At 48.6% G+C, this 21,025-nt stretch overlaps 2 protein-coding genes across 4 annotated transcripts in view; one reads left to right on the top strand and one right to left on the bottom strand.

The window, feature by feature from the left end:
* Fam234b (family with sequence similarity 234 member B) overlaps positions 1–4,610 on the top strand; it is a 49,706-nt gene extending 45,096 nt beyond the window's left edge. Inside the window, exons 13-14 of one of the 3 annotated variants that reach the window (XM_028872153.2) lie at positions 1,526–1,746; positions 2,265–4,610. In XM_028872153.2, the coding sequence (XP_028727986.1) occupies positions 1,526–1,746; positions 2,265–2,270 (227 nt within the window). In that variant the 3' untranslated portion in view covers positions 2,271–4,610. Of the gene's footprint in view, positions 1–1,525; positions 1,747–2,264 lie in introns of those variants that run through there. The other 2 variants (XM_028872152.2, XM_028872150.2) reach the window with 2 other exon arrangements.
* Positions 4,611–5,747: 1,137 nt separating this feature from the next.
* On the bottom strand, positions 5,748–20,702 carry Gsg1 (germ cell associated 1). Its single transcript, XM_028872154.2, is given in 7 exon segments — positions 5,748–6,051; positions 6,054–6,160; positions 8,702–8,813; positions 9,846–9,998; positions 10,668–10,838; positions 11,371–11,689; positions 20,455–20,702. Coding segments are annotated over 7 exon segments (1,140 nt in total). The 5' UTR covers positions 20,503–20,702; the 3' UTR covers positions 5,748–5,821.
* Positions 20,703–21,025: the final 323 nt, after the last annotated feature.

Raw genomic sequence — 21,025 nt, 5'->3', positions numbered from 1 at the left:
AGCCACATCTCCCTTGTCTCGTTTTCTTTTTCAGCCAGGGAGGGGGCAATTAGACAGGTCTCATCTAGCCCAGGTTGACCTCAAACTGGCTCTGTAGCTGAGGATGGCCTTGAACACCTAACCCTCCTGCCTTTCCCTCCCAAATGCTTGATTACAGGTGTGTACCCTGACACCAAGCTCCTTCATGCCTTCCCATACTCTCGCCTCTTGTGGACTTGCTCCTTACAGCTCTTTGCCTTCAGTTGAAGCGGTGCTGTGGCTCTGTGTCATGGGCTTCATGGGGGAGAAAAGCTGATCTGGAACTTGCAGGCTGCTAACTGATTGGGGAGTGGGGGGATTGGGGGGGGAGTGGGGAGTGTCTGCTTGCAAACATTTAAGAGATATAATGAGCTGTTTTGCAACATTTGCATAAAACATTATTCAGGGAACATAGTAAATAATAGTTTACTATGTTTATTAAATAGTTTATTTAATAGTAAATGAGAATCTCATGGGCTGGAGATGTAGCTCAGTTGGCAGAGTATCTGCCTAGCATGCAAGAGGCACTGGGGAGGTTGAGGCAGGAGAGTCAAATGTTATATATTTTTTGTGTTCTGACAAATAAAGCTTGCCTGCAGATCAGAAGGTAGAGCTAGCCACTAGTTAACCATAGAGGCCAGGCATTGGTGGCACACCCTTTTAATCCCAGCACTTAGGAGGAGGAAGCAGGAAGATCAAGAGTTCAAGGCCACCCTGGGCTACATGAGATTGAACCAGTCTAAAAGAGAAACAGAGCCAGGAGGAGGAGGAGGAAGTGGTGGTGATGGTGGTGGTGGTGGTGGTGGTGGTGGTGGTGGTGGTGGTGGTGCATGCCTTTAATCCCAGGACTTGGGAGGCTCACCCCTTTAGTCCAGACTGGGAGGTGGAGACAGGAATATAAGGCGGGTAGAGACAGGATCTCCCATTCATTCAGTCTGAGGATTCATAGCAACAGGACTCCTCATTCAGTCTGAGATTTCGTAGAGGTAAGAAGTCTCTGGTGGCTGCTGCTCTGCTTCGCTGATCTTTCAGCTTTCACCTTCAATGTCTGAGTCCAGGTTTTTATTGTTAAGACTAATTAAGATCGCACTTCCATCAAAGACTTGTCCTTGGCTACAGAACCAGTTCAAGGCTGCTTATCAAGCTACGCCAATACTTGTCTCTGGTCATCTACATGACCTAGAGAGTCAAGCGGCCCAGCTACCTAAAACCCTGGGCAGAGGAGGGAGGAGGGTGGCGACAGAGGAGAAGAGGAGGCAGGGTGAGCTGCAACCGATGTATTGGAGGAAAACTGGCTGAAGCTCATAGTGCAGCATGTTAAAGGGAGCTCCAGTGAGCCTGCTGAGTAGCCGTATGGGAGAAAAAGAGGATTTTCATGCCCCCTTTAGACAACCGCTGTTAATTCCTATTTTAAAGACAAGGACCTCGTGCCTGTAATCTGAATCCAAGATGATGAGCATGCTGCTTTCTTCTTTGTTGTGAACTGCTTGTCATTGTCCTTCCTCAGTTGGAATCAACGACATCTGGAAAGATGCCTTTTATGTCACTAGGACCACAGGGATGAGCCCTGATGGACACCCCACCTCTCTGGTGATCAGCAAGCTCAGTCTGCGCTGGGCACTCATGGAAGGCCAGATGGTCCAGCTAGAGGAGACCACCCCTAAAATTGGCCGTGGGGAGCTGAGAAGATTCCTCTCCAGGATCAAGTTTGTTGATTCTCCCTACCAGGTGACTGGCTTCTGGGATGGTTGGTTAATTTTTAATTAAAAAGAATTTTACTACATTTATGTGTGTGGGCCCACACGGATGCTGACACGTGTAGAGATTGGCAGACAAGGGCCAAAGTTAATTTTCTTCTGTGTGGGTCCTGGGGATTGAGCCCAGGTTGTCAGGCATTAGGAAATGTGGGATTGTGGTTTTTAAAAAATCCCAATGACTGGAGAGGGTAGATCTTTCTGGCATTTTCTGGGTAGGAACCAATGATGTTAATATCCGTGCAGATATGGTTTACAGAACCTACAGAACCTAGCAGTTATCTTGCTAAAAATGCCAGCCCTTTTCCCTGAAAAGTACTTGGGCCAAGTTTGAAGTTGAAGAGCTTATCATTGAAAGGGCACAAGTCCCTGGGGCTCATAAACTGTTGGAGCTAAACTAGAGGACTGGGAAGTGAAACATTCTGATGTTTGGATTGCCCATTTCTTTGGAAATCCCATGTAAAGGGGGTAACAATGGTCATTTTCCCACAGATCTAGTGCAGTGAAATCCAGATTCAGAAGAACCATGCAGAGCGGCTCCTGTCCCTCCTGTCAGTTCTCTGGAGAGGTGACGACTTCAGGGTCATGCAGCACTTGAGGATCACTGCCCTCTGGCAGCCTGCTGGAGCTGTGTGATGCAGCATGATCTGCTTAGCTGGGATATCTCACGACCCTCCCATCCCTGCACTAACCCCTCCTCCTGGGAACTCTGTGTGGATAGTTTGGAAATGTGAATCTTAGTTTTTTTTTTTTTTTTTTTTTTTGTACCTCTAATTTATAAACCCTTGCTGGGAAATCCAATGGCCTACAAGCAAGGATATATGTTGTTTTGCATTAGGCCATGTATGTGTGTGTGTGTGTGTGTGTGTGTGTGTGTGTGTGTGTGTGTAACAAAATCATTTTTGAGATATGCCCCAAGCTTCAGGGATTCCATTTCTTGTCCTCTTGAAACTCATCTGATTTGGTCATCTTCGTGTGTCTGGATGGCCTACCTCCGAGGTCCTGAGGGTCCCTCACCACTCTGTTCTCCCTCTGCCGGTGTTATGGTTCCTTCTCTAGACAGCAGTGAGCAACACTGGAAGTTAGAATGGGGCTAGTTATCCAGTGTGTTCATCCTTCCATCTCCTAGACCCTCTACCTCGGTTAAGTGGTCATGAGAAGACGTTCCTATCACAGGGAGCGAGGAGAGAGTTTCCGTGACTCCTGACCAGGTCCTTACATGGTGCCCTGTGGACTTTTGATGACTCTGCAGCGGCGAGCTTTGCTTCTCCAGTCACGAGAGAAGGGTTTGCATGCGTGTTGTCCTGGGCTTGAAGGCTGGAAGTCCCATGGCCTCGTCCTGGCCGCAGCTCCACTCTGCTTGCTCCGAGACTTCTCTAGGGCATCTCCATCTCCCCTCCCTTGCTTCCTCTGCTATTCAGGGATCTGTTTCTGGACTGTTGATTCTTGGGTCCAGTATGCAACCACTCTGCCCTGTGTTCTTCCTTCCTCGTAGAGCCTTTGAAGCATTATGTTGAGAACATTCTCATGTAAATACTGTAACTTTTATAATGATCAAGTTCTTTCGGATTATCTCCATTCTTCTGCCTTCTGTGTAAATGTGTGACCGACCTCTTGTAGTTTGGGATCTTCCAAATGTCTCTATCCCTGTCTGATATGCCGTGTGTTCCCATGGTGGCCAGTGAAAATGTACTTCTCTTTTTGAGTGAAAACCAGGTATTCTCCTCACTTGGGTTTGTATCATTTTAGCTTATGTTAATAAAGGGATCCCAGAAAACTAGATTCTAGATTTAAGGGGCCATCTATGAATTGCCCACAGTAGGTATTATGGATAACAGGAGGTTGGTACTCAGTCCTTCCTGCAGATTGGCCTCACCAGACTTGTTGGTATCTCTGCCATAAGACCCTAGAAGCATATTTGGGAGTTGTATGGGACCAGGTTGACTTTGGGAAGAGGGAACAATGAATAGGGCTCCCCTAGAATCCGGAGGTGACTCTAGGGTCATGTCTAGTAAGTTGAATTTCTACTAGTAAAAGGGCTGAATATAGTGTGTAGCCATCTCAGAACTAGATTATAGTGGACCAAATTGTCACTGGTAGTGGGTGGTAGCCTGGTGGAGCTCCCAGATCGATGTATTCTCACAGTGTTGATATTCTAAGAAGCCTGCCTGTGTAGGAAGGAATATGATACAGAGATGCATGCTTGATGGAGACCTGTCTGGGTTTACTCTTTGGAGCTGAAGGCTGTTTGTGCTGGCTGAGTCTCAGATAAGAGGAAGCCACAAAGACAGCATCACTGAATTCTCCTTGGTATTTTGGTAAATAGCATCCTAACTTCTCCTTACTAGAAGTGCAAATCTCTTCCTTGCTAAATGCAATGGAAACTCTAGGCTTACTTCCTGTTGCAGCTGGTACAGAAAGGTAGCTGAGGTGAGGCTTTCCGCTGGCCGATGTGAGTGCTGGCCTCCTGCCAAATGCCTCCCTACCTTTCCTCCTCCTTGCAGCGACTCACCCAGATATCCAAGGGAGAAATTGCTCCACATGGGGTGGCCCACAAATCAGCCGGACCACTAACTACTTAGAAGTAATACCTTCTACAATGCAAGGGTCTCCCCTCCGCTCAACCTGTCCTTTCCTTCCTTTATAAGCCCTCTCCTCTGCCCTGCGCAACATCCTCACCGCTCCCCAAAGATACGGTGTGGTGATACCAGCTAACCCCAGGAATGTGAATTGCTGTCCACATTACCTGTGTTGAGGAGGAGCCAGCGGGTCTGTAGCCAGAAAGCACTGTTTAAAATGTGAACTGTTACAGAACAAATAAATGCTGTGTACAGGATTTTACATGTGTGGTCTTTTCTTTCTTGCTAACCAAAATGGTTTCCTTCCCTTATAGAAAAAAAAGGTGAGTAGATGGATGGCATCCTTTGTGGAGGGAACAGTGTGGACAGTTTCTGAGATGAAGGAGCAGTGGGTATCCAGAGAGGAACGTCGGCCTCAGTCTCATTCATGGGAGAAGTTCCTGGATGAGTCTCCTCTGGGGACTTGGGAGACCAGTTCTAGGAGTGAGCCTGATCCTATAGGCTATAGAAACCTAAAATCATACTACCTTCCAATGGCTTCTAGGATCATATTTGATAATGTTTTTATTTTTAAAATTGTATTATTATTGTGTGTGCCATGGCGTGTGTGTGGATGTTGGCAGACAGCTTTTGGAGTCGGTTTTCTTCCACTGTAGGACCCAGGCATCAAGTCCAGGCTGTGGGATTAGTGCAGCAAGCACCTTACCTGCTGAGCCGTTTATCCCAGCCTGCGTTTTGTCAATCCTTAGTGATAATTCTTATTGTTTTGAAACTTATTTTATGCATACAAGTTATTTGCTTGCCTGTATGTCTGTGTGTCCATGTGTGTGCAGTGTCTGTGGAGGCTGGGAGAGGGCAGATTCCCTGGAGCTGGAGTTACAGTTGTTAGCCACCATGCATGTTAGGAACTGGAAGTCAAGTGCAGGACCTCTGGAAGAGAAGCCAGCTCCCTAGCCAGCCCATGTAATCTGGAAGAGAAGCCGGCTCCCTAGCCAGCCCATGTAATTGTACTTTACTAGCTATTATGAGAATTCAAGACATTAGTATGCAAGTGTGCAAGGTGCCTTCAAACAGTGTTTCCATCTTCCTGTGTATGACTTCCAGAAAAATCCCAGTGCACCATAGGTAAGCCGCCATCAATTTGCTCACCTGTTTCTTCAGCTTCCAGACGCTGACTAGCTTCATCAGACCCTTAAAGGTAAAGGGTGGTTAACTTGCCTTTTTATCTGCATTGTATGGTCTAGAACCAGCCTTGAGCAGTCAGTGAAGAGACGGGGATTCTGGATCCATGAGATGGGACAGGGGTAGAGCAAAGCAGTGTCAAGGGAAACGGGGCAGAGCAATGTCCTGGAGATGACTTAAGGTTCTCTTATTCTAAACGCAAGCCTCAAGAGACACTTTTGCTTAAGCGGATGTTAATAAGCAACACAGATGGTAGGGTTTAGCCTGCTCCCCAAACCCACTTAACTTCTAACACTGCTCTTCTATGGATGACCCAGCCACTTCTTTTAGCTCCTGGCTGGTCCCTTGTTGAAATCCCTTGTCTTGTAGCGCTGAGTAGAGGTCGATACCTTCGGAGACGGAGCGGATGGGATGGTTGGGGTACTGTTGGCAGCTGATCAGAGGGTCCCCTGAGTGGGCTGCGCACGGTATCTGGGGGAGGAAACAGCGGTGGTGCTGTGCGAGGCAGCTGGGGTGGGGTCGAAGCTCTTCCTGTGCCTGCACTGGAACTCCAGCACCATTCTCGTGTATGTGTTGAAGGTGGTGACAGCCGATGCCATGCAGCAGGTGAAGGAAACCCAGGCCGTGCTAGGGGCAAGCACAGAGAAGGGACAGTGAGAGTCTGACTTGATGGAAGGAAAAGTGCCGTCTGCCCGGCCGCAGACCAGGCCCTGTCTTCTGGGGGACGTAGGAACCTGAGCATGTTGCCTTCTACCGTGGCTTCTGTGACGGACAGACCGGGGACTCCATCTGCCCTGGTTTGTAGCCAAGGCATTTGATCCCACCATCGGTTGTCACCGCCACGCTCTTCTATGCCTCGTGTGGGGTGTGTTTCTTTACCCCTGGTAAAATCTAGATCCCACAGAGCTCTAGCTCTCTTCTATGGGGTGAGCATGAACTAATGCCCCCCTCACCCCTTCTTTCCTCCCTTCATTCACTTTGCCCTGACTCTGGAGCCATCACCCCTCTTCTGCCCAACCTTCTTTCTAACTTAATTGTCCCCAAAGTTGAGCCTTTGATCGTCATTCATGAAAACGTTTTACTACAGATCTGAAGGCACCACACTTCGCTCCAGTGGAATTTGATTATTACGAACACCGTGGTTCTTGGCACGGGGTGGGGGGTGAACAGTGGGAACCGGACATGCTGGGGGAATCTGAGAAGGAAAAAAGCACCCTAGGAAACTACATCGAACACATTCCTAAAGACCTGGGCGTCAAACCCCTGAATAGCCCTGTCCTTCTGTGAAGCCCAGGAAACAGGGTTTGTGAAGGTAGGAGGGGGTGCTTGGAGGTCAAAGGTTGTTGAGAGCCAGGCCAAGGACTGTCCTGCAGGTTCCTGTTTGTTGCCTGACAGTGGATCCGTATGTGGTCACTCTAGTGAGACTGTCAGCCTGAGCCCCAAATTCCCTGTTTCGTGTGTGTGCGTGTGCGTGTGCGTGTGTGTGTGTGTGTGTGTGTGTGTGCGTACACAGCCTCTTGAGTCGGTCCTTAACTTTCCCCTTGGTTGAGGCTGTTGTCTTTTGTTGTTGTTGACACTGAGTACACAGGCTACCTGGCCTATGAGCTTCCAGGAATTCCGGGTCTCTGCCTCCCATCTCTCCATACTGCTGGGACCATAGCCGCCTGTACTACTGTGTGTGGCTTCTGCTCGGGCCCCAGGGATTTGAACTCGGGTCCTTATGCTTCTACAGCAGTTAATTTACCAACTGAACCAGCTCACCAACCCAGACCTACCCTTCTAATGCCAAGAAGTGGGCAAAGGTGAGGCCTGACTGGTCGGGGAAACCAGCAAAGCTGACATGGGTTGGTGGGTGGATTAGAGTCCTCAAAGCAAAGCATGTACTGCAGCGTGAGGAAGTGGGTAGGATCAGAAGTAGGAGGGCCTCCTGTGTACCTGCATTCGGATGGAAATGTGAGCCCAGCATAGTGTGTTTCCTGTGCCATTAATAATGCCCTCAGCACTCATCTGAGACAGTTTATGTGAATCCGGGTCATTAGCTTTGCAGTGAGTAGAGAATGTTCCTCCAGGGAGAAAGAAAAGGAATTAAAAAAAAACCCAAAATGCCAAAAACAAAACCCCTCCTGAACGGACTCCTGAAGGCGGGAGGCCTCCAAGGAAAGAGTATTTGAGACTTAAAGGAAATGCTCTGCTTGAATGTGTTGAAGGTGGCAGCACAGGAGAAGCAGGAGAATCAGGAGTTCAGGGCCAGCCTTGGCTACATGTGATTTCTTTAATCCTGCCCCCACCTCCCCACCCCGGGAAATTTAAAATGATGAAGTCCTTGGTTTTGAAGGTTAGGCTGGGGAAGCAAACAGTGGTGATGTGTGAGGCAGTGGGCTGGCACTGACTGAAGCTGTTCCTGCGTCTACACTTTGAACCCCAGCACTTCCTCATGTGCGCATTGAAGGCAAGGACAGCCGATGCCAAGCAGCTTTTGTTTGTTTGTTTGTTTGTTTGTTTCGTGTTTTTGCTTTTAGAGACAGGGTTTCTCTGTGAAACAGTCCTGGCTGTCCTGGATCTCACTCTGTAGACCAGGCAGGCCTTGAACTCATAGAGATCCACCTGCCTCTGCCTCCTGAGTGCTGAGATTAAAGGAGTGCACCACTGCCACCGCCACCACCACCGCCACCACCCGGCTGCAGTTTTATTTCTAGCAGTTCAGTAGAATTAAGACTGGAAATCTGGAGTTAGGAAGAAGTTACTCTTGGAATAGGGGAGTTTATAATGGGTGGAAGATATTTTAGGATCATCAATAGATCAGAGAGAATTCAATCATAATTTCAAGATTATAATTATTGTCCATTTCTCTAATACCCTGAATTATAAAAAATAGAACATATAGCATAGTTCCCACAAGCCATATAAAACCAGGCTTGCTGAAGCAACTGATTACAGCTGCTGAGCAGAAAACTGGACCAGGTCACATCCTCAAAGCAAGTGAGAAGAATGTTCTAGGCACCCTCTGAAGGCAGGGAGGGAGCAGATAGCTGTCCCCCTGGTCCAGCCTGGATTTGACTGATGGAGGAGGAGGAGGGCATGGGAAGGTATATCCAGCTGAGGGTAGAAAATCCTGTGTGTGGTTGCTGGAGTTCGGTTGTGGAGGTTCAGGGGAAGAGGATTACTCACTAGAAAGCCCAGCCATAATTCCAGGAATGTGGTCTCCAGTCCTCTGGACCTAGGTTGGCTGTGGCCTGGAAGACTTGTGAATACATCATGTGGGCCACCATCCCCAGAAGGCCTATGGAGGGAACAAGAAACAGAGGCCTTGGAGAAGGCTGCGTGGCATCTCTGTCAGCATCTGGGTCAGTCTATGTCAGGGCGTCTCCTTGCATGACTGTCTTTACAATGATTACCCCAAACTTTTGGCTGAGAGCTGTGACAAAATCTGAGTCAGTCTGTCATGGCCGGTGCTCATTTTGACTTCTTCCTACCCTTTAGCCTGCACAGTGTGTGTGTGTGTGTGTGTGTGTGTGTGTGTGTGTGTGTGTGTGTGAAATCTTACTTTACTTTAAATTCTGTCCAACAATGACACTGTGGAAAAGCTATATATTCTAGTTGAAAAGTAAACTGAGCCAAAGGCTTTACACATTGAAAAAGCTTGCAAATAAAGGGACCTAGAAGTAAGAAAGAGCATATAAAGACACAGTTTCCCAGTGTCTTCTGCTGCCCTCTGTGTGTGGTTGTGTGCATGTGTGTACATGAGTGTGCACAAGTGCCTGTGCGTGAGCACAGGTTGTCTGGTTTCCCTCTGTTGCTCTCCGTCTTAATTCCCTCGAGGCAGGGTTTCTTGCTGAATCTAGAGCTGACTGCTTTTTTTGCCCAAGCTAGCTGGCCGGCAAGTCCTAGCAATCCTCCTGCCTGATACTTCCACGCCCAGAGCTGGGGTTCCAGGTCAAAGCTGCCGTGCCCGGCTTTTTACATGGGTGCTGGAGATTCTGACTTAGGTCCCCAGCTTGAGCAGCAGGAGCTCTTGCCCACTGAGCCATCTCCCCAGTTCCTACCCCCAACTCCTCTTCTTTTCCAGTCCCTTCCTCCTCTCATTAAGGTCGAAGAGCCAAGCCTTGAAGGTAGAACTTCAAAGGGACCTGTGAGCCAAGGGTCCTGCGCACCTCTAACCCCAGTGCTCGGGAGCTCAGAGGTGGTGAGCTAGCCTGGCCTACACAGGAAGGCCCTGGGCCCTGTCTCACTGAGCAGAGCAATACAACAAAAGAAACATCCCAAGGAGCCCCAAGAGGAAGCACCCTCTGGCACTCCGCGGTCGGTCACTCACCTGACAGGACCAAGGAGATGGCTGCAAAGGCACTCAGCTTGAGCCCACAGCCAGGGTTACTGGTGAGCAGCAGATCAGTCAGTAGCAGGAGGAAGCTGATGAATTGAAGTCCGATGTAGGCAATTTGGGCACCCAGCGATAACCAGAGGACCTCTGCGAAAAGGCAAGAAAAGGAACCCCACCCAGACAGCGGTCAGTAACCACCATGGACAGAAGTGCCCACCCGAAGTCAGAGGCCCAGGGGGAAAGGAAGACAAAGGTGAAATCAACACCTGTGGTGTCTGGGAAGAACGGGTGTCACACTCCATGGACTGTCAACACTGCTGAGCTTAGCTGTCAAACAGATGGCCCCATTTTCATAAACCCTGTGCTAAAGCTCACTCTTGACTTTCTCTTTAATTAGGGCTTACATTTTTCATTCTCCCGACCTCTCACTCCTACTTTCAGTAAAACAAATTTGGACAAGGGATTATCTACTGGTAATCCCACTAGTAGGGGGGTAGAGGCAGGAAGAGAGTGGTTTCTCAAGGCTAACCTGGCTACAAAGAGACTATCTCAACAAAACAAAACAACAACAACAACAAAAAAGCCAATCTCCTCCCCCAACAACATCACAAAAGGGAAGAAAAGGCCACAAACTCTTCAGGTTGTGTCCTGGGTTGGGTGCTGGTGACTTAGTTTGTGAGCTGCATTCCTGCATCTGCATGAGTGTCAACTTTAGGGGGAATTCCCGTCAGCCTGTGGGGCTCAGAGGTAGAGAAAGGCGGTCGCAGTGCAGTTTAGATGCAGAAAGGCCCGGGTCCACAGTCACTGAACACGTACTTGCCACGGGCCTCAAGGGGAGGTGGGGGAGGGGAGCCTTCTCCATCAACCACTCCCCTCCAGATCGGAGAGCGGGGTGATATGAGCCTTGCAACGTGGCAAATTCCAGTAGTCCTTTCTCACCTCTCTGGGCTGGTGGTGTGAGTTCAATGAAAGATCGGCATTTCTCCCCTAAAAGACGCAAGGGGCAATGTCATAAGGAGCGCCCCGGGGCTGTGGGCATAGAGATGTCCCACCCCACACCCAACCCTGCTCCATCTGCTCTGACACAGGCCCTGATGAGCATACAAGCAGCCACTCATTCAGCTGGTGCCCCATTCTGAAAACAGGAGAAAGGCACGCATGAATGAGGCATCCAAGCTTCGTTTTTCTGGCCTTCATCTCTGATGATGAAAACAACGCTTTCCTCAGAGCATCTTTGTAGGGCAGAGTTCCAATTTCCAGATCTACATAATGAGTTCTATGTCTCGATAAGCATTTTTTTTTTTTAAAGCAGATGAGATGGCTCAGTGGGTAAGGGTGCATGCTTGCCAAGCCTGACTACTTCAGGTTGATCCCCTGGATCTACATGCTGGAAGGAGAGAGTGGATTTTTGCCCATTGTCCTCTGACCTCCACATGCATGTACATACCCCTACATGATACAAATGAAAATGTAATTGGAAAAGCAGATCAAGTTGTGTGGGCTGGTGTGAGGGAATTACCTGGCTCTTCCACGATTTCCTCACAGGATAGCCACATGCCACTGCGGAAGATAAGGAAGGAGAACCGGTCATCCCCAGTCTCCCAGGTGTATTGTACCACCTCCTGGGCTGATGTGTTGGTGATGCCCCCATCCAAGGACACCGGCATGGCAAAGCACTTGGCTGCCAGACCTTGCCCGCACAGGGGCTTGGGCACCTTCTGTGTGCCCACAAACCACTCGTTGCTGAGCAGGGATGCTGCGGAGAGGCTGAGTGATAGCATGCTGAGGATGGCAGAAATGAAGGTCCGCTGGACAGGGGAACCCTTCTGGAGCTCCATCTGCAACACACAAGCAGGAGAGGAGGAGACAGCTGGGGAGCGCGCTCTTGGGCCTCCTTCACTCCTCCTCCACACAGATGACCAAGGCTGCCACATGAGCGCTTTCCCCTGGGGAAGCTGTGCTTCAGTGTGGCCGGGAGCAAGCGCCGCCATAGTGATGCTGCTCGTTTAAAGTGAATGCTGTGTGGCTCTTACAGCGCCAGAGGAATTTGCATAGGCAGAGTGACAGACACTGGACAGGTTTACAGAAGGATGAAGGTGATACCAGATGGGAGACATTATCATGAGGGATACTAACGTCAGTGAGAACTCATGTGAGCAGGGTAGTATCTTGCATCATGGAATTTGTGCATGTGCACCTGGAAGGCCTCCTCAGGACCCCACTTACAGCGTGTGTCCTCAGGCAGAGGCAGCAAGGGACCAAGGGTGGCTCCCTGCAGATCCTCTGAGCTGGCCAACCTCTTTTGGGGTACTTTTTATAATTATTTGTTCATGTATAAAATAGTGGGGTTTTGGTAATATTTTCATACATATATGTCACTGTATTTTGCTCATATTTGCCCCCTCCAGCCTTCCTTGTCCTCTCTTTCTCCTGCTGGTTCCTTCCTCTTCCCTAAATAATCCCGTTGTTTCTGCTTTCATGTCATATGTAATATGCATCATTCAATCTGGATTCTTGTTTAAGAGAAAACACGCATGATGTCCCTCCCCCTTCATCCTCTGACGCCCTCCTCACTCTTTTCCTTCACTCACACTAGTTCCCCCTCCACATTCATACCCTTTAGACACATATATCTACTCATATGTATTTCTATACATGACAGAAAACATGCAATATTTGTCTTCCAAGTCTGGCTTACTTCACTTACCAAGTTGCTCACCAGTTTCACTTATTTTCCTGTAAATAACGCAATAAGTTTATTTTTTATAGCTGAATATACCTCCATGGTGTGCATATATTATCAAGTTGTACCAGTCCAGGGGAAGCAGATGAAGTTTTGATGCCTTCAGGATAAAAGATGGCAGAGGGTATGTAGCTCATTTTGAGAATGTTTGCTTAGTATGTGTGAAACCCCGGGTTTGATCCCCAGCACAATACATACCCAGTGTGGTGGTACACACCTGTGGTCCCAGCACTTGAGAGGTGGAGGCAGGAAGATCGTCCCCAGCTACTTAGTGACTTTGGAGCCAGCCTGGGCTACATCAAATCCTGTCTCAGAAATAAAGACCAACATTAACCTTGTCAATCTCATTATGTGATTTGGATTGAATTTGATTTAGAAAAATAATTGTGATCAGTCTTGAGCATCCTAAGGTACGCTAATACCTGGGGAGGCTCAGGCTTAGCTTCCAGATGGTTCTTAAAGTAAACCATCTTGAGCTTTCATGGGATCTCTCCTATCAGAATTAATCAGGCCACAATCCGCTTAGCTTAAGAGATGTAAATAACATCACAGGCACAGGCAAATACGCAAATCCAACAATATCCCTGTCTCCCCCATCTTAGCACAATCTACATTCAACAGTTTACCACCCTGACCCTCTGTTCTTTGGGATCTCCAGGGATGGACACAGTGCATACCACACACAATGTGCTATTTGGGGCAGTAACAAACATGAAGGTGATCATGTATGAAAACGTCCAAAACACAAAATGGAAGAATACATTGCTTTGGGGAACTAATCTGCCAATGTGATTTTTTTTTTTTTTAAAAGCATTCAGCAAGTTAACTCCATCGAGGAATGCCAGTCTTTGCAAGACTCTGGGTGGCCTTGACTGAGGACACGTGTGTTATCAATCACAGCATCTAGGAGCAGGAAGGGTCTTGGTCTGCCAGAGTGTATTGTCTCGTGATGTTGGCTTCCACCGTCATTCCAGTACTGTGGGTTAAAACAATCCCTTCCTGATTGTTTTATTAGTTTTTTTAAAAATTAATCCAAGTAGTAGGTGTCACAGTGACATTTTCACTTTGTCCTTCTTGAACTCTCTTTGGGATGGCCACTGCTCACTGCCACCAGCCCCTTTGAAGGGGGCTAAACCCTTTCGTCCTATTACCCATCCCCTCTTTCCATTTAGATCTTTCCCTCTCCTCATGATCCCCTGTATCCATGATACACCTGTGCATATATATGTATATAAAAATTCAAAGCTATTTTCAAGGTTTTTTTCTGGGTTTGGCTTATTTTATTTAATATATTTTTCCACTTTATCTACTTTCCTGCAAATTTCATGATTTTTCTTTACAAATCAACAGACTTTTTTTTTTACAGTTCAATGAAATTCCATCATGTATGTACACCAGATTTTTCTTACCCATCTATTGGTAGTCATGTAGGTTGGTTCAGTATCTTAGCTCCTGTGAAAACTATGGCATTAGGCGTGATGAATAGATGACATCTTTGTGGTGGGTGTCCTTTCTAATGATGATATCCATTGCTTGCAGGTAAAACATCTTCACTAATTATTCTATAAAAAGACCAAACTGAGGATCTAGGCAGTTCCAAGTCTCTCACCTCAGGGTTCAATTTTAATAGCAATATTCAACCTTAATTGGTTTGGAAAATCGTCTACTATCACACCACACCAGAACAGATCTTGGCTTTATATTCAATCCATTTCAAGTTACATATTTTACCCATGCTCCTCCAGGTTATTCAGATACAAAAAAGGGAATATTGAGGCTTACACATACCTATGGCCTCAACCAAGCTGACAAGCACATTATGGAAGAGGTGATTTGAGAAACAAAGGATGATCAACTTGAATGGACTCAGAGAGGCTCTTTCTGAAAGAACACTCACCACAGAATGGGGTCTAGTCTCTCCCTTCATACCCTCTTCCTTCTCCACTTGCTGGAGACAGGGACTCCTGTAGTTTGTGACCCCAACCTGACTAGAGCTCTATACCTAGAGATTGACCTTGACCTGATCCTCCTGCCTCCACCTCCAAGTACTAGAATTACAGGTGTGCGCCCCTATGTCTGGGACTTCGCATGCTAGGGAAGCACTCTGGAGCTTCCTCAGTCCCCGGTAGTTAAACTGATGTCTCCTTCAGAAGCCTTTTCAAGAATTGCCATCCATCACAGCACATCCTTTGTCACACATCTTACTCACATTGGAAGAACAAAGGTCATTTCACACGTTTCTTTAAAGTGACTCTAGACCCAGTGACACAGCCTACGGCAAGTTCACTCTGCTCCTCTGCCGTGGCCTGTGCTCACAGATTCCTTCCCAAGGTGACTCTCTACTTTCTAGACAGGAGACAGAGGAGTCGTCCCCCAGGTGCCTCTGTGGCAGCCACGTTCACATCCATGCACATTAAGAGAGAAACGCAACATTAGTGTATGATAACAAGGACAGCTAGTTGACGAGGTCTAAAGACCCAGGTGCTAAGGTTTCTCCTGTCAAATAAAAGGGGGAAGCTGGTTACCTTGGCCATGGTTATCGTCTTGCAGCCTGTCTGGAAGGACGGAAGGATGTCATCTGTACAAGTCTCTTGGGTGTGATGTAGCAAGGGTGAAAGCTGAGTTCCCTCCCTCCTCCCCTGCCTCTCCCCTTCCAGCTCGTAGTTTGTGGCGGGCCTCCTGATTAAACGCTGCTGTGCAGCGAACATGGGCATCTAATGATTGACAGTGCAACCACAGCCCAGCTGTTCTTGAGATTATGCCAGAGAACCTGCCAGTGGGGGACCCGGGATTCAGCACAGAGCAGCATGGATCAGCATTTGCCGAGGGGCTGTCTGCACAAAGTAAAGGGTGACTTAAGTCCTCTCTACCCGTTCGTTGTTCCCTAGGTACGTGGTGTGGCTGGAAGGGGCTTGATGTTTACAGCACTACACAAAACATATAGATCCACGGTCATTACTTCACAGCCTCCCCTGGGAAGCAGTTTCAGGCTCTGCGGTGTCTCCAGGAGCCACAGACAGTCCGGCTTGTTCTGTGTGTTCTTTCCACCTTCTCTCCATGTGGGATGTTGAGAAGCACAAGTTATTCTTTTTGTCCTCAAAACTGTACAAATTGATAGTTTGTAGCAGCTGTTCTTTTCCTTCTACCCAGAATGCTCTCAGTTTCTTCTGACTTCTTTTTTTTTTTTTCCTAAGTCAGGGTTTCTCTGTGTAGCCCTGGCTGCCCTGGAACTTGTAGACCAGGCTGGCCTCAGACTCAAAGATCTGCCTGCCTCTGCCTCCCCAGTGCTGGGATTGAAGGTGTGGGCCACCACTCCTTTGAATTTGATTGTAAAAAGCCACTCATTCTTGAAAATGTTCTCCTTTTTGTCTTTGTCCCATCATGCCTCTCTCTGGCAACTTTTTTCTTTTTTTAACAATGGTGTGTGTGTGTGTGTGTGTGTGTGTGTGTGTGTGTTGTGTGTGTGGTGTGTGTGTGTGTGTGTGTGTAGGTAGCTGGGGCATGGCACATGTATGGAAAACAACTTTGGGAGGAGTTGGTTCTCTTTTCTACCATGTGTGTTCCAGGAATCAAACTCTGGTTATCAGGCTTGGAGGCAAGCCTCTCTACCGGATGAGGCATCTTTCAGGCCCCTGGATAGATTTTATGTATCATCCTATGAACCTTTATCGTGACACAACTCACTCTTCTTTGGGAGAAGGGGACAAGAATTTTGTGGTCCCGTTTTGCTGTGCAATAAGCTGGTTTCCTGACTGCATGGCTTCCTCTGGCCGCTGGGTGGTGCTACACCCTCATGTTTTCTTCTTTTCTGCCCTTCCCTTCCCAACCAGTCAGCAAAATGTGGGTGGAGGTGGCTACTTCCTCTATAAAACTGCTTTCTTTCCTTCATTTGGCTGTCACCCTAAACATGAATCTACAGACTGCCGTGTGTCAGCCTTATGGAATTCAGGACTCAGAATGAACATTGGGGCGTCCAGCCACTCCCGGGAGGACCTTTTAGAGAATTATTTCCTATAGTACATTTTTTGGTGGCCAGTTCCAGTTCTCAGTGACTCAACAGATCCTCAAATGCCTCCCATGGGAAACACAGCATCGCAGTATCAGAAAATAAAGTTAGCCAACATTTCCTGATGAGTTTTGTGCACATTTTTCTCTCCTTAATTGTATCCTCATTCTCTCTCCACCCTAGAACAGTGACCAATTCTTTTCCCTTCGCCACGCTTCCACCCTTCAAATACTTGGAGACACGTCTCATATCCCGCCTTGAGTCACCGCTTGGCACAGCACTGTGTCTTTGGTTTTTATTGCTCTGCTCATAAACCGCACCCCCAAAGCCTTAATAGCCCGAAGTTTGCCTTCTTCAGGGAAAAGGGGATGGGAGTGGCAGGTGAGGAGGCCCAGAGGTGGGTTTAGAGCAAAGCCAATGAAACTCCATTTCCAGGACCTCTCGCTTATTTGGGCTGTTTCCAAGGGCCTGCTGCCCAATCCGAACTTATAATTTCATATTATTTTCCTTAAAGAAGGTTTCCAAAATATTAGTGTAGGCCTCCACAGCAGCTCTGATCTGCCCATTCCTAGGCTGTGCATTTTTATGTGGGTGCCTGGCTGGCTGCTTATTGGATGTGACCAGGCTTAGCTCCCTCTCCTCAAGGACCTTGGGGCCCAGTGTCCAATTTCCTCTTCTTAACAAAAACACAAGTTTCTCTGCCTTGCCACAAAAAGTCAGAAGCCAGCATCCCATTCACTTCCTTTCATTGTAAGTTGCCCTGGCTCTTTCCCTGCCACCCTTTTCCTTTCCTCTCTAGGACAGAAAAGGTAATTGCTGGTCAATGTAACAAAGATAATTAGACTTGGCTCAAAAGCTCACGATTCAGTATAGAGATGAATATCCTGCATCTCAATATAGTATTTCCACTTGGTACGTGGGACTGTTAATGATTCTAGGGTGATGTCCATGAGGCTATGTATGCACCTCACCATTTATGACATCACAATGCCAAGGCCTGGGACTGACCTTTTGCTAATGTCCTCAGTCACACTTCACTGTACTTGATGAAGCCCTTTTTACTAGATTTGCATAGAGAGAAATGATGGTTGGGGACACACATGCTTCGTAGGCAGAAACTCTACTGCCTTTCCAGTATGCTGCAGACTAGAGATAATGAAGAATGCTGAGCAAGAGTGTGTTTGCCTCTTCCTTAACACCGGAGCCCGGGGCTAAGGGATCCAGTATTTTTGTCCCCCATGCCATCCATCTAGACATCTTGCTTGCTCTGCCTGGCAAGAGTTTCTCTGTGCTCCCCGGGGCCAGAATTCTTGACCCATGGCCCCATGAAGTAACTCCTTCTGTTACTCAACAAACAAAAGGCTGGAGTGGAATTTAAGCACTTTGGCCATCACTGGCTGATGAGCAGACAGCTCTGCTTTCTGTGCCTCCACTTCCTGACGGGTACACCGTCCATGTAACTCATCACGGGCCTTCTGTGTCTGGCATGCTCCTTTGGTTCTACAGCAATGTGTGTAGTATAATCAGCCACGTTTTACGAATGGCTGACTTCAGCGCAGTCTTCACATCAATGAACAAAGAAGTTTTGTAAGGTTAACAAGGCTTATGAACACTGTTGGGAAACCGATGGGCAAAGACGTGAACACAGACATATGTCCAAATAGCCTCAAATACACATCACTCTTCCCGATTCACCTACAGAAGCAACGGGGAGCCACATCAAGACCCCAGAGGGCCAGGAGCGTATCGGACTTTCCACACGGATGCATTTTTCGCCCAGTACATTTCCTCACACCTGTGGGAACATTCCTGCTTTTCCATGAGCAAAGGCTCAGAAAATAGCAATGATCTCATTACCAGTATTATCTTTAGTCTGACTAGAGGACAGGTCACTCAAAACAGTGACAGGTCGGAAATATTCTGTCCCGTTTCAAGAGGAGTGAAACAGATTCCCTACAGATTAGGGTCATTTTGATGTGGCTCGAGCCTTCTGAGCTTTAATTCTATACTACGGGACATTGAACTTCAAGGTTTCCCAGAGGACATTTATTGTGTTCTCTGTGCTGTGTTCAACTCTGGACCTCCCATTCTCAACTGTACCCAGCCTGTAAGGGCCCGCATGACCCCAAGCACTCCTAAGATGGGTCTGGAGTGCTGGGAACGTTCTCATTTATGTTCAGTGGGAAGGGCCAAAGGAAAAGCTTGGGACCTTCCTCGAGCCTTTCCCTTTCCGCTTTGTCATGGAATTGTTAGAGGGCTTTTGCTATAGCAGTCAGTTCCAGGAGAGGAAGCCCCAGCTTTTTGTCCAATCCCAAGCCGCTGGCGTGAATCAGAGGGGCAGCCACATCTGCATTTCCTGTGGAGCAATCTCTCACGCGTGAGTGACTGCTCAGACAGGGCTGGCCCGGGCTGCCGGGGGACTGAGGATCCAATGAAGAAGAGGGGTGTCCGGGAAACTGCTGTTCATAGACAGTGCAGGGTCACCCCTTTCCGCCTCAGCGCGCTCCCCTTCGCCGCAACGTTTTCTTCCCCCTCTCCCCTCATCTCCACCCTCTGCCTGGGTGTCTGAGCCCCAAGGGATTTCCACCAAGCTTCCCCCAATGAGTAACCCTGGCAGCGTTTACTACGGCGCCCCAGTTGCCTAGCAGCGGGTGGTTGCCACGGCGACGCACCAGAAGCCTGTTTTGAATTGTTTGGTGAGGCCCCGCCCTTGCGCCTCCGGCGCTTGGGACTTCCAGGACGGGCGTGGCGGGGAACCACGAGGTTTCTTCCTCTTTCTCTTCCTTGGGTGCGTCCTGAGTCCCGTTGGCCTCCCTTGATGGCGGCGTGGACCGGCCCAGGGAAGAGACTGGGTCCTGGGATAAATTCCTCACACGCTGACAAGGCGTGAGGACCCACCCGGTTGCCGTCCAACCCAAAGTCAAGCATTTCCCAAAGATGCAGGTCCCTGAACCCTTTCTGATGGAGGGGCAATGTAGGCCTGCCTTGTTTTGTAGATGCGAGAGGTAAGGCTGGGGACTTGAACCCCTCAGCACATCTGAGGTGTAGTGGTTACCTACCTGCTTCCCCAAGGGATGATGGGAGAGGTGGGGAGTTCTCTACAGTTGTGGTCTGAAGATCTAAAGAAGTGGGAGGAAAGTGGAATCTAAGGAAAAACCATCCGAACTACCAAGCTAGGGGCTAGACGCTTCACTAACTGCTCCCTAGGCATCCACACCCCACCATATTCAGAGGCGGTATCTCCACCGGTCAAGTGAGGGCTCGAATTCAGCCTTTGACTTGCATCAGATCACAAATGCAGACATCATGGAGTCGCCATTCAAACCTGCAAACGCCAGGAGGCTGACTCCAAGGGCAGGCAGATATCTTTAACAAAAGTCACGGACTGCAGGTCACATCAGGGACCCGCCTCTAGAATGAGGCGCGGGACACGTGCTGCGCTTTATACCTCTTAGGTCCATGTTAACCAACAGACTTCCCAGTAACCTCGCTGTCCCCTCTGTAGAGAGGCAACGATAAAAGATAATAAAATTGCAAGCGCTGACTGGCTTTGGCTACCGTGTTCCTATCATATCTGTCTGTAAGGGCTCTTCAGTTGATCGTGGCCCCTTCGGCTTCTTCTGAACTGAGGAAGCTGCCTGAGCCCATACCGCTCCGCCCCACGGTCTCACAGATGCCTCTTTCTTAGGTTTCCTTGGCCTTCTGAACACACTTGCCCACTGCCCAGTAACCCTACATCGCTCCCCGCCCCCAACCCCAGGTGTGCATCACGCCACTAAAGGTGGGACTCAAATACTGAATAAGGGAAATTAATTAATCAGTATTCGCAAAACTTCCAAAAGCGCTGTACCTACCTCCTGGGAGAGGCAAACATTTTGAGTCAGCTGAGAGGGATGGCTCATTCACCGGTGTAGTTCGGAAACGGAAACGCTGGTGTTTCAGTTCCTTCTCTGATGGTTCTTATTCCGTTGCGTGGCTCAGGTGTTGAGGGAGGGGGTTCACCAGGTCCCCTCTTGCCAGCAGAGGGGTAAGGTGGTATGTGGTGAGTTGGGAGAGGATGAATGTCCCTCAGGCCGGACACTGGCTTGGGTGGGGGTGGGTTACTATGACTTTGCTCTGTGATGTCACAGTGGCAGGCAGGGGGGTCTCTCCCCTCGACGCCCCACCCACTCCTCTCCCAACCCCAGAAAGACCAGGTTGGGAGAAGGGGCACACTGGGTACCGCTCAAAACCCAGATGCCTCCTGAGGTCTTCCAGTCAGTGCTTTAGTATATCAAAAAGACCTGGGGAGTTCACTGGACCGCAACTTGAAGGTTAGGCATGGCTGGCACGGGGTGCTAACCAGACCACACTGCTGTCGAGAGAATTACAGTTGCGAGCCACGTGCGTCTTAAAATGTTCTCACGCCCCCATTCAAAACAGTGT

Source organism: Peromyscus leucopus, chromosome 3 (genome assembly GCF_004664715.2).
Source record: "Peromyscus leucopus breed LL Stock chromosome 3, UCI_PerLeu_2.1, whole genome shotgun sequence".
NCBI classification, from domain to species: domain Eukaryota; kingdom Metazoa; phylum Chordata; class Mammalia; order Rodentia; family Cricetidae; genus Peromyscus; species Peromyscus leucopus.
Note: the sequence above shows the minus strand (reverse complement) of the source record. Positions and strands in the feature narration are given on the sequence as shown.